The sequence below is a fragment of the Fulmarus glacialis genome, unplaced genomic scaffold (assembly GCF_000690835.1).
Source record: "Fulmarus glacialis isolate BGI_N327 unplaced genomic scaffold, ASM69083v1 scaffold16640, whole genome shotgun sequence".
Classification (NCBI taxonomy): Eukaryota; Metazoa; Chordata; class Aves; order Procellariiformes; family Procellariidae; genus Fulmarus; species Fulmarus glacialis.
The window spans coordinates 39,092-52,360 of record NW_009188472.1 but is presented as its reverse complement, the minus strand read 5'-3'; the positions used below and the strand labels follow the sequence as shown (position 1 = coordinate 52,360).

The 13,269-nt window shown below is 49.6% G+C and overlaps 1 protein-coding gene across 1 annotated transcript in view; it reads left to right on the top strand.

Annotated features, from left to right (window-relative positions):
* Positions 1–9,256, top strand: part of SEC31B (SEC31 homolog B (S. cerevisiae)) — a gene marked incomplete at its 5' end in the record, with an annotated part of 28,766 nt that extends 19,510 nt beyond the window's left edge. Inside the window, 6 exon segments of the mRNA XM_009578813.1 lie at positions 158–484; positions 4,493–4,548; positions 5,800–5,946; positions 6,365–6,481; positions 7,885–7,956; positions 8,687–9,256. Of these exon segments, the coding sequence (XP_009577108.1) occupies positions 158–484; positions 4,493–4,548; positions 5,800–5,946; positions 6,365–6,481; positions 7,885–7,956; positions 8,687–8,866 (899 nt within the window).
* Between the last annotated feature and the right edge of the window lie 4,013 nt (positions 9,257–13,269).

Here is a 13,269-nt window from a genome sequence, read left to right as displayed (position 1 = left end):
CTTTGTGGCAGTTTGACTGATGTAGCCTGGGTTATGGGGGATACGCCTGGCATGGATATTCTAGGGTATGGCTTGGAGAAGGGCAGGCTTACTAGCATGAAGGAGAGCATCAGGAGTAGTTGCACAGGAAACAAGTCATGCTCTTTCTCATTTGTAGCTGTGTCACAGTCTCAGCCATTCGGACCAGCGGGAGTCAGACCTGTTGGTCCTGCTCCCTTCCCCAGCCAGCCTTCTCTGCCAGGACAGTCCATGCCCATGACATCTCCTGGTGTTCCACCACCCGGACCTGCCCTCTTCACTCCAGCCTCAGTCCCATCATCTCAGCTTCCTGCAGCTTGTCCTCTCCCTGTGGCAAGCCAATCTCCTCTAGGTTTCTCTTCAGCACCTTTCAACTGCCCCATGAACATGGGTTACCCTCAGGGAGGTCCTGGAGCTCCGTCTACTAAGCCCCTGCCAGCAGCCAGCATTCCTCCTCCTCCCACAGGTAAGTACTGCTTGTGTGACTTGTGTGTCCAGGACACTCCTGGATGGGGTTTGCAGTACATAATGGACATGGACCTTCTGTCTGTCACCGTAAAGGCTGGATGTGGTGCTGAGGCTAACCTTACAGGCATGTTGTGTTGAGTCTTGCTGTGGTGGTGAAACACAGCAATGATGACAGTTTCATTCAGCCTGTTCAGCTGCTTTGTCCCCCAGGCTGTGGTTACAAGATGCTGTCTCTTCAGGTGCCCAATGCACTGAGTAGTCATGCACTCCAGAGGTATCTGCTCTGACTGAAAGGGTGATGGTTCCCAGGGAATGCCTGGTGGAAGGCTTGCTGATCTCGCCCCTGCTTACGTAACTTACACAAGAAGTCCATTTGAAATGCTGGGAGAGCAGGGTGCTGCTTCTCTGTCCATAGGATACACCTTGCTTAGCTTCAGGATAAAATTCCTCTGTCTGCTGTGCTCTAGTTCTCCCCATTTTTTCCTGTTGCCATAAAGCGCTTGCCTGGGAATCACTTCTGGATTCCTCTGTGCAGTGCTCTAGACCTGGAGCCTTTCCTCTCTGGGTCTGTAGTTTGAATCCAGCCCAGCCTGCCAGTACTGTGAAGTCCTTGCTAGCATGATGAAGAAAAAGAGATTGTTGTTGGACCTAGTTCCCAGTAGATGGGCATTCCCTTTTTCTATTTCTCACAACATCACCACATCTGGTGCTTGTTAATTCTTTTTTTGCTGTCTCAGGGGACAGATTTAGCCAGGCTGTGGAGATCCCTAACAACAAGGCTGACAATCCTTAGATTTTTGAGCAGATGCTTCTCCAAGTCACGCGTATTCTGAGAGTGAAGGAATTGAGGCTTTGAAGTTTGCCTTCACCTGGAATCCTTTGCTGAGCTCTGTTTAACTAAGGATAGCAAATGCCACTGTGTGAAGCCTGTGGGGGCTACACACAAAGGTTCTAAGCTAAGGCTGGACAAATCCTTTCTGAAAAGCTATCGGGAATAGTAGTCCAGGGACATTACTCACTGAATAAAAGCTGTTGGTGATGATGACTCTCCCACCCTGCCTTGATTTTTCAGGTTTCTTCCCTTGGCTAGATCCGAACGTGGATCATGCAGGTAGTACCCAGAGAAGCCTCCAGACCTGTGGGGGAAGCAATGTTGCTGCTTCCAGTGAAATGTGGGGTGTGTGCTCACGTTTTACTGTGTGTGCATGTGTGCATGCTCATTGCTATTTCTTGTTTCCTTGCATGCCTGGGGAGCTATACAGCTGGGGTAGTGGACATACTTGTCTGGAGGACAAGTAAGTGACAGCTGGGGATCTTGGAAGTGAAATGAAAGCACTGTGCTCTTACTGATGAGTTTGGGTACAGAAAGCAGGGGCTCCAGCTTCTTCCTTCTCTACTTTCCTCCAGTCCTGGAGGAATTAGAGCATTTTCAGTCTCTCTATCCCTTCAGACAGTTGCTAAGCCAGCAGGATAGAAAAGCAGCCCCTCTTCCTTTCTTGGTTCTCTGGGCAAGGAGCAAGCCAGTGGTTGTAACTCATCTCTTGTTTTCTCCCTGTTACATTCCCAGCCTTATGCATGGCTTGTGCTTTCCCCAGGTGGTTTGGAAGAGGTGGGTCCCAGCATGAGCAGTGGTGGAGTACAGCTTCCCAAGCAGAATCTGGGGGCTCTGTTCCTAGGGGAACTGGAAAGCCTTTTTGGCTTTAGTTACAGGGCAAGGTTTGGCTTTGAATCTCAGTCCATCTGCTGGGGAGAATTTGGACCATAGAGGTTTTCTGACTGATGCTTTGTGCTGATTTCTCTGCTTGGGATCCATTGATGATGGAGAGTAGGTATCTTCCAGACTACCTTGTCAGTGGGGTAAGGCTCAATGTCTTAGTGGGCTCTCTCTGCACAGTGACTGCTGCTTGCGCCAAAGACCATCTGCCTGGCACGAAAGATTATCTAGGGAGTCTCAGCTTTATTTAGGAAATCCGAGTACTCGGTAGCCACTTATGCCACCAAGGAAGCCTTGCTTGTGGAGTGGGACTCTAGAAAGGGAGTTGTTCTTTCAGCAGAGAAACAAAAGACCTCAATGTTTCCTTGTTAAAGGAAAGATGATTCCATGGCAAGGATTTCAAGCACTTTCTCAGGCTGAAGATGCCCTATGGGAATTCACTGCTGGGAAATCCCCTTCTGGCAGCATTTACCCACAGTTTTAATGGCAGCATATGGCATGCCCAGATCAGCAGTGCAAACTGGCTTCCTTGAGAGTGCTTTCTTGCCTGCTATTATTGTTCTGGTTTTGATGGGTACTTTTCTTTGGCCTGGAAAGGGACTGTAAGATCACTCAATCTGACTGGCCAAACTTGCTTGCTTTGGAAATTCCTGAACATGATCTGAACAGCTCATGAACACATTCTCACTAACGCAATGAAGAGAGATCTCCATTTGTAGAAATCCCATGCTCCTGGGGAGCATCAGGGACAGGGTGAAGGATAGCAACATGTTGGCTGATCTCCTTTCTGGCTGGGGTAATCCCTGACTCCAGCCTGTGATGGTCTTGTTTTTTCTAGGACAGGCATTGCTGGAGACTGCTGCCATGGAGCACTCCTTTCAGGGTTGGTGAGAAATCCTATTTCACGAAGTAGCATAGGCAAGATAGTCAGTTTCATCCCAGCAAAATGCAGCAGGGTCCTGTTGTCTCATGTCTGATGATTAAGTGCCTGGCTTAAAGACTATCATTTAAATAGCTCTTTCCTGTGAGTATTCAAAGTGCCACTGGGTTGGAATAGTGCCAAGGATTGCTAGGCCACAGGCTCGGTGGGGGCCAGCAGAGTTCTAGGGCACAGAATCCCCAAGCTAGAAGTAAGTGCCAACTTAATTAAACTACTGATCCATCTCATCAGAGAGCGAGTCTTGAAATCATGGGAAAAGGGAGGGCAAAAAGAGGCTGCCAGAATTTTAATAATAAAGGTAATTAAAGTAATGAAGCACCTTTTGCATCTTTCCCCTGTGATTTTTTAAAGCTCAGTTCAGGATCAGTGGCTCATTAAGTGTGGCACTGAGCTCCAGCAATTCTGATATTGCCCCTTACAATTATGCCACTTTCTCACAGATTATTCCTGTCTCCTGGGCTTGAGGTTATTAATACCGGGGTGACAAAAGAAGCACTAGGGTTTTGTCTAGAGATGCAGGTACCCTTACAGGAGAGCAGCAGACAAGGTAGTTGGAATTTAACCTTCACAGAATGAAGTGTGGTCGCAAGTCTTTTGATGTCATGTTGTCTGATGGATTTTTAATTACCTGGAGTGAGGTTAGAGGCTAGGTACCACAGAAGCGTCTGCTGAGACACCACTCTGCTCCCAACGCATTTACTGGTTAAGGCTATTCCCTTCTAGTTGGGAAGCCAGAAATTTTGCTGAGCTTTGGTTCCGAACATGATTTTGGAACGGGAATATTTCAACCCACCCCTAACTTTTCCGCCCTTTATCACAGCAACCTGCATTGCTGTGGACCGCCACCGTGAGGCACTCCTGCGAGTGTCACCCATAATATAGCCCTCAATGTGGTACCACAGTGCTAGATTCTGTGTTTGGGGCACCCCAGGAACTCCCTGAACCCTGATGTGCACACACATGCAGGTCCTGACCAAGGTTCAGGCCTGACTGAGGCTGACTTCTGCAGCCTGTGCAGAATGCGGAAAGCTTCAGGTAGTTGCGAAAAAGCTTTCTGTGTGGGAGTGGATGTGTGCTAGTTCAGTCTGATCAGACATCACCAAATGAAGGCTGTGCACATACTCAGATGCTAAGAATGTAATTCAGAAAAAGGGAAGCAAGAGCAGTTCTTGGGCCCATGAGCTGGGCCTGAAATTCCTCGGTTGAAATGGTCTGAAGGTGCAATAATGGGGGAATTGGAGCCATGGGCCCTTTTGCTGAGGGAAGTTCCAAACCATGCAAGCAACCATGAATTGTTGCTGTGGCCACCTTCTCAAAGTCTGACATCTGTGTCTTGTTCTCTCTCCTAGCAGCTCAGGAACCTTGGACTGATCCCTCCGCTGTAAGAGGAGGCCTTCAAAAGAAAAAGGTAAGCTTTCAGCTGCAATATGTGTTGGTCGTCTTTTAGCCAGGGGGCTCCATGCAACAGATACATTCCTATAAATGCTCCCTGTCACACTCAGCAGGTCTCATTCCATGTTGGTCTGTCTACTTCTGCATTACATGCATAGCTAGGACTGGAGTCTAAGTCATCTTGACCCTTTGCCATCCAAACTCGCATGCCGTTCTCCAGGGTGAGTGTTTTGTAATATGGTTATCATCAGTGATGCTGCATCCTCTGTCAGTACTTCCCAGGCTGACTAGTCACTTGTTGCTAGGAGTATGGATTTAATCTTATCCCCTTCCCCACACACCTTTTTTGATAGTGGCTGGGGAGATCACGCTCACTTCAGGCCTGACAGTTGGGGGCAGCATTTCCCTTCAGCACGGTGAGACCCACAGTGATTCTCCTCAGATGCTGATACCACCTGATAAGACACTTCTGCTGAAAGAAGTTGGGACAGGTGTAGCTGTGAGCTGCCTGCCGTGTTGGCCCTGCTGCTCTCTGCCTTGTAGTGATTGCACTGGAGGACCTGTGAGCTGAGCTCTTTTGCAACAAATGCTCTCAGTACCCCATTTCTATCACTGCTGCCTGCTGGCAGGTGTGATGAGAAGCTTCTTAGGCACTATTCCCACTCCCCACTCCTCTTCTTTAGCTTGGAACAGACTTCTTGCCCTTTTTCTGGCAGCATAGCTGGGAACCTGCTTCAGGCTGTGCTCACTACAACAGGATTAGCCTCTTGTTAAAGCCATCTCCTTTTGATCTAGCCCTGTCGGAGCGAATCTATCCTGACTCTCTGGCTTAGCAGGGGCATGATGAAGTGTTTGCAAGAGGATTCTCCCCCCATGTCGTGGGATTTTCCCCAACACTTGCTCTGTTGGACACTTTACTGCTGCTAATCTCTACATTCAGGACTCGTGCCGTCGCAGAGCCAAGGCGGCTTTCTGAGGACCAGTGCTTTCAGGGGCAACGGATCTGTCTGATTGAACAATTCCAGAGGAGTTTTCTTGCTGTTGCTTTGACTGTTCATCTAGGATGCAAGAGGAAGGGCCCCACGCTCTGAATCAGGGGGCTGAAAGAACAGGGATGTGTTACACATCGTCTTGAGAACTGGGCACTCTGCAAGTTAGAAAGGAAGTTGAATTTGACTGCGGAGAGTGTAATGAACCCTCCTTCCTTGGACTTGGTTTTCTTGAGTTTTTGATTTTTTTTTTTCCTTCTCTTTCTTTTTGCTGACAGTTGCCTGAGAAATTTACTCCTCCAGCTCCCATCACAGCTCCAGTAATGAGCCTGCCCGCTGAGCCCCAAGGGATCCATCCTCAGCTGTCCAGCTTGCAAGAATCTGGCCAGTCACCCCCAGGAGCACCCAAGGAAGGCAGCCTGCAGGTACCCAGGGAAAGTGGGGCATTCCCCAGCCACCAGCTCCTTTTCAAGTAGAAAAACAACTCAGCTTTTAAGATTCTTATTACTTGGCAGCTTCAGGGCTTATGTTGCTCCCTAGCCCTTATAAGACATCTCTGCCTGAGTGTTAGAGGAACTGCCAAGTTGGAAAATGACACCTAGGTATGGCTGGGAGAGAGGGAGGGAAGCCAGGCAGGCTGTCAGCCTTCTGGGATTTGGGAATCCACAGAGGCCTGAAGCTATACCACAGTCTGAAGACGATAATCTAACTCCGTGCTCCAGGTATTCTCTGGATTTGCGAAGGGGTGAAATTCTTTCTGTTCATAGTTGCAGGAGAAGAATCTACCTGCTCCAGCCTTTCATGCTCCTGTTGCATTCATTCAGCTGCTTCTCTCTCTGTCAGTATCACCAGCTACCCGTGGAGAGGGTTGAGAGGAAGGAGGTGCCCCCTGAGCACCAGGCTCTGAAGGCCACATTTGAAGGGTTGGTGCAACGCTGCTCTGCTGTCACCACTGATCCGGTAAGGCCTCCCTTCTCTGATCTTTGGCTTTTTTGCCCTCATAGATGTTTGAATGGTGCTTCCTTCTTTTGGTTGGGAAAAGAGAGGAAGAGTCTTGTCCCTATAACCTAGTTAATCTCTATCTGCCTCCTTCCTTTAGGCCGTAGGCTTGTCCATCTCTTGGGAACTGAGATGCATTCTCTAACATTTATCCACTGCTTCTCATTGCCTCTCTAGAGCAATGGTTCTGTCCTCCTGGCTCTTTTCTCTGAAGAAAGTAGAAGAAATAACCCAGCTAATTCAGCTTCCTTTTTCATTGTCTTAATCTGTAGGTAGTTCCTGCAGAGCTGGTATTACCAGCTATCCTCAAAGCTTAGAGGGAAAGGCTGAGAAATCCTGGCTGGAAGAGAAAGCCAGACAATCTTTGTGTCAGAGTCACTGTAATTTCTCCACCCTGGTTCCTGGAAGGCTGTTGGCATGCATGTCACGTTGCGTGAATGTATCAGGCCAGACTGTCTAGAAGCAGAAAAGCGGTGTTTGCAGCGTCATGTTAGGTTGCTAAGTCTTCCCAGGGCTTGCGGGCACTATGAAGCCTTCCAGAATACCTCTGCTTAGTGGGTGTTGGGATGAGCACTGAGCCCAAGCTATCCCAGTGTCAGACATTTGTGTGTAGCAACAGCTTCAGCATGTTTGCTCTGTGCTTTCTGAGAGTGCAGTGTAGCAATTTCTGGGAGATAATCTAAAGGTTCCCTCTATGGACAGAAAGGCCTGTTGGTTTGGGCTTAAGCACTCGGCTTACATGGAGGTTGAATAGCTGGGTTGGTGCAGCAATGCAATGCACCTGAGCTTCTAAGGCTGCCAGGCCTGTCCCACCGTTGCCCAGAGCCAGGCGTTTCTATCTATGGTATAATTTACCTGTGAGTGGATTATCCAAGGTGGGGTTAATGGGGTCAGTCCCACTAGAGCTTCAGTACTCAGGCGCTTTCCTTGGTGGTTACCTAGAGTGGGAAGGATATTCCCTCTTTTCCTCAAGGAGACCAGGAAGAAGCTGTTGCTTAGGCCAGGGTGAGGCTGTTGAATGCCCTGTGGGTCAACTAGCGGATGTTTCTCAAGCTTAGGAAGTAGTCACTCTGTCCTGTAGTCTGCAAGCACTGGCAGAAGGGAGGAACACCTAGGCTGGGAGATGGGAAAAGGGGCAAATCCAGGTTCCTGTCCTGGGGAGAGAGTGCATGCATGTGTATATGCACAGTGAGGGCATGGCTGGCTTGTATCACAGTTCCTGGCTGGCAGAGGCTGAGATGCAGCTGAATTGTAAGGTGCTGTGAGAAGAACAGAAGAGGGGAGGGACTGAGCGAGAACAACTTGGTTCTGGGAGAGGTGGCTTTGAAGCTCTGGCAGAGCTAACAATACCTGTTTCACTTCAGAAAACCCGAAGGAAGCTGGAGGATGCATTGCAGCGGCTGGAGTGTTTGTATGAGAAGCTCCGCGAGCAGGCGGTAAGTAGATGCCACCATTCCCTATGGCCTAGCCGGGTCCCTGATCTCACCTTTGCACTGGGTTGTGGGCCTTGGTGTCTGTCCCAGTGTTAGCAGCCCATATCCTCTCGAGAAAGCAAGGGGAGTGCCAAACCTTACAACGCACCTTGAATCCAGCCAGCCTTATCTCTTCTTCCTTAACCTTGGCCCAGACATAGTGTAAGGAAAAGCTGGGGAGGTATTTGCAGGGTGCTTTTACCCTCAGGAAGTATACTGGCATATAGACAGGTTCCAGATGGGAAGGGGCAATTGCGGGTAGTTGTTAAGTGTGAACCTAGTGTAACCTCTGGCTTAGAAAACTCTGAAGCTGCTGATGCCAATTGCTGGAGGGATAGCTATCAAGGGAAGAATCCTTTTAACATACACCCTTTCCCTGAGTGTCCATATTAGGCCTGAACAGAGACAGGATTCTGTGCTAGATGGACCTTGGACCTCCTCAGATACATCAGATATTCAATTAATGCCAAAATGTCATTACTTAGGACCTGTAACCCAGCCTGGGTATTAGATTAACGTTTGTTGTAGGCTGGGAAACCGAGGGAGGAAGCAGGCTATCCTTCCTGCCAGTGCTTGATTGTGTAGGTGCTGTTTGGTGAGGATGAGGTGGGGAACAGGAGGGAAGAGTGTGGAGGGAGGGGGGCCTGTGTAACAGTGCTGAGCGTGCTGACTCATTTCTGCTCCCTCCCCACAGCTCTCTCCAACCATCCTCATGGGTCTCCATGAAATTGCCCGCTGCATTGAGGCTAGGAACTACCAACAGGGTCTCCTGGTTCACACCCAAGTGGTGAGCAGCAGCAGTTTCAGTGAGGTGTCTGGTTTCATGCCCATCCTGAAAGTCCTCATGACCATTGCTGGCAAGCTGAATGTGTAAAGTGTGGAGCAGCTGGAGCAGTGCACACTGAGAGCTGGTGGACTCCCTCACCTGTTGATGTGCTGCAGGTTGTGGACTCTCCTTCTGACTCTGGAGAAATAAGTCTGTGCCAGTGCCTGGAACTGTGCTGGGCCAGCACGCCTCGCCCCATCCAGTCTCCAGACAGCCCACTGGTGCCTGGGACTCCTGGAGACTGTTCTTTCTCTCTCTTCTTTCTTACTAGTCTGAGGCCACTTCCCAGCCCAGGAATCTCAGTTTCAGGCTGTCCAGGTTGCACAGACATCCTCCCTCTTCCCTGTATCCCTGGCACAAAGGGGAAACTCCTTCCTTCCCAGGCTGACGTTGCTTTTTTTTTTTTTTTAGGAGATAAACAGGGCTGGCACCTGCAGCGCCACCAGACAGAAGAGCCTCAGGCTCTATTCCTTGCTGCAGTGTAAACTGCCTGAGTGATAGCTGGGCTCCCTTGGTACCTAAGCTGGAGTGTCCCTGCTCTGTTGGGCTGCAGTGAGGATCTCTCCTCTGGTTCCTCCTCTCTCTTCATTCTCATCCTTGACTCACCCTCTCACTTCTCTGCACCCACATCCTTCTACAACTAGGGCTAACTACCAGCCTGCTCTGAGCTAGCTTTGGTTCTCTCTCTCTTCTTCACCCAGCCCTCTCTTTTCATAGTTGAGTCTCCTGTTTACCCTGTATCCCCCCTCCTTTATATCTTTTCCCCCGTAAGCTGCAGGCTTGAGCCCTTTATGTTTCAGGCTCAGGGCTGATTCCCCCTTCCAACTCCTGGGACTCTCCCATTCAGGAATGCTAGCAGATTGGATTGCTCTGTGCGCTCCTCCCCAGAACTGGTCACATCCTGTTTGTGGGCTAAAAGCCACCCTTTCTGACTTCTGGCCTTTTTCACTTCCTTTACGTTAGCACAATTGGCCTTTTGCCCACTGGTGTTATCTAAAGGATTCCCACATCGGGCTTTTCAGACAGTCTAGGAGCTTTAAGAGCAGCAGGGATTGTTCAGGTCCCATAAAGAATCCCCTCGAGCTACTCTGACCAGCCCAGACTTAAGCAGGGGGAGACAGCTCATTGCTCCAAGTGTGGTGCATTCATTCTGCCTAAGGTAACAGATATGTGCAAAGGTGGTTCTCAAAGGCCCCTTGGCACTGTGGTGGTAGGAGTATGCTGCAGGAGGTGATGCTGTCAGGTCTCGAGGATATGGCTGTGCTGAGGCTTTTCATTGCTGTGGCATTTCCCCTGGGGTAAAATAGATGAATGAAGCATATCTGTCCTGGAGAAGAAGTCTGGGAAGGCAGATGGGATTTTAGGGCACATCTGTGTGTGTGTTTCTTTCCCTTTCTTCCTCCCTCCTTGCCTTCCTCTCTCTCACCCTCTTCCATGCTAACCAGGCAGCGTAATTGTTGGGCCTCGGAGCAAGGCTTCTTCCCAACGTTTGGCTGCAGCCAGCCTCTGCTTCCTCTGCTTGCTGCTTGAGTGATAATGCCATTGTGGGCCTGTAGTTCAGTGACTTACATGAATCAGCCTGCTCTACAATGAGACTTAGGAGGGAGGAGAATCAGAGAAGGGAGGGAGAGGACACGTCTCATTCTCTCCTTTCCAGGTCAAAGTGCCTCCTTGTTGCTGCTGTGTTGTTTCTATTGCTGCAGTTTGATGCACTGAGAGATTACAGAACAGTGAAATAAAAGCTGTGTTTTGTGATGCTGCTAGCTTTTTTTCATAGGCTTGTCACCTCTGGCTACAGGGGACTTCCCTCAGTCTGCAGGGCCACCCACTGAGAGCTGAGTTCTCAGCTTTGGTGAGGGGGCAATTGAGAACGGTGTGGGGCAAACCAGATTCTGGCCTCTGCTGGTGTGAGGAGCAACCGTCCTGGTGTGGTGAGACCTCAGGCCTTACCCACTCGCTAAGGCTGCGAACTGATCTTCTCCAGATCACCCGCCTCAGTTGTGACTGTTCATCTGCATCAGACACAAGAAGGTCCCCAGGATGGCTGAAGTTCTCTTGGGGAATCACAGCAGTGTTGGGGATTTTACACTTGACATTGGGAGCTGGAAGTATGTCAGTAAGTAAACAGAGAGCCCTTGATGAGATCCTCTCCTGTTGGAAATCGATGTTACACCACTGAAGCCATGCCACTTAAACTAGGATGAGGATCTGACCTGTGTGGAAATCAGATTTATACCATTGAGTTGTCAGTTCTTACCATTGGTTAATAACTTCTGAATCTGTTGGCTGATTTCATTTAAGCTTTTAAGGAGGTAAGAAGGCTGAAGTGAAACATTGGTACTGAGATAAAGTCAGGGGGGAATCAAACTAGCTTCTGCAAAAAGACTGATGTAATCTCAAAAAATTTTTGTTTTCTTTTTGCTGTCAGCTGGCTAGCTAGTATATATATACAGGCCAGCCAGTCAGCACACATGAAACTCTGAAATATGCAGAACTGTATTACCTGGCTTGTGGTTAGAGAACTTGGGAGGAAGTAGAGGTTGAGAAAGATTGTTTGAATGGGGAAGATTTGAAGGGACATTGCTGGGAAGGGACCAGGGTTTATGAGAGTTCTGGGTGTTATGGACACAGCACATGCATTCAGGGAAAACCAGCCTTTGTTAGTTCTGCTGCTGGCAGAGGCAAACACCCAGTATGAGGGAGTCTTGCAGAGCTTTTGCAGCCCGGTCTGGGAGTAGTTAGCAACCAGTCTGGCCTCCCAGCTGTCCCCCATCAGGGAGATGCAAGCTGGTTTTTAAAGGCAGCACTTGTGTTATGACCCCTTCTGAAGCTGTACCAGTGAGCAGATAGCCCCGGAGGCATATATTTGCTTAACGAGTATATAAGGAAAGTCCTGGCTTTCTGCGATCATTTAACAAGCCTGGTATTTCTTAGATTCTGCCTTTCTGGATCCAGTTACAGTACCCTGTGCTGTCCAGCCCCTCTCTTTAACTCAGGCCACTTGTATCACTGAGAAATAAGCATGGATTTTCCATGTATTTCTCAAATGCATTTGATTTTAGTTCCCTCCAGCATGCACAGCTCCCGCTACTCATGGACTCATGCAGAGACTGGCTATTTATTCCTTTGCTGCGAGTCCTTCCTGCTTGCCCCTTTGTCCCACTGTTGCTCAGTTTTGCTTCAGGTTTACCCCAGCGAGCATCGTCCTTAAAACTCTTGGTAGGGAAACCAGGCAGGGGGAAGTGAGGTGACCCACTTGAGGGTCTCTGAGAGGCTTGTGGCGGAAGCCTGTCACTGTGGCCCTGGTGCGGTGTATGTCCTCGTAAGTGCCACTGGAAAGTGCTCCTCCATTTATAGCACTGTCTCTGTTGACTGGTAACAGCTTCTGGTCTACGGACTGCGGCTCCTTGGCGTTGCCTCCTCCCATGTGGGCACATGCTACCACAGCATCCCTGCACCGCTCGACAGAGAAAGCATTTTCTGTTGGGTGAGAAGGCCCTTGGGTTGACAAAGAATTGGGGTTTTGGCGGTAGGAAAGGATCCCTGGGCACAGGGAACAGAGCTCTAATCCTGTTGCAGATAACATCATGTCTGCAGGCTAGGCTTGTGTGTGTTTGGGGGAGCTGGAGGGGCAGAGATTGTTAGGCAGTATTTGTTTGTAAAGCCACTTGCTCTGAAGATAATGCTTGCACTAACTTCTATTGAGGGAGCAGTGTGAGTCCCCACAAAGTCCTTTCCCAAAGTGTCTTTGAAGCCAAGAACCCATTGAAAGGAAGAAAGGCCAAGAGAGGGGATTAGTTTGTTCAGCAGCTGTGAATTTCAGTGGGAGGCTGATGAACTCCAAAGTCTTTGTTGAGGTTTTTTTTGTAAGGAGCCCTGCTGGAGGGAGAGACCCACACGGGGGCCACGGCCTTAGACAAGAAGGAATCCGAAGCGGCAGGGAGCTGTAAACGGGCCACAAGGACTTTTCCCAAACACTTTTCGGAAAAGGTGTTGTGAAGAGAGCGGAGGGGGATTAGCATGTGAAATGACACTTTCCATTGACTCCACAGAGGGGAGGGGAAAAGGGCTGGCTGGCTGATTTATTAGCATTTTGTTCCCTGCTCTATTCTGCTCCCCTAGCAGCCCCCCTCCCCTTGCTCCCCTCCTCCCTGAGCCCTCTAAAGAGTTTTGGATTGGAAAAGGGAGCGGGGGGCTGCCTGTTTGTGTGTCATCTGGGCGAAGGTGACCACCTGGGAAGCTGAATGTAAATATTTCTCCTCTGAGGAATGCGCCTTCATTAAACCGAAATGAATACATGGAAGCATCCAATCCTGCAGTACAATGGCAGCAGCGCCTTTACCGCTAAGGGCTCCTTGTGCCGGGGAGGGGGGACCCCTCCGGGCCCCGACCCGCTGCTGAGGTCAGCACATTTTGCAGCTGCGGTGTCGCCATTTTCTCCTAGAGAAAGA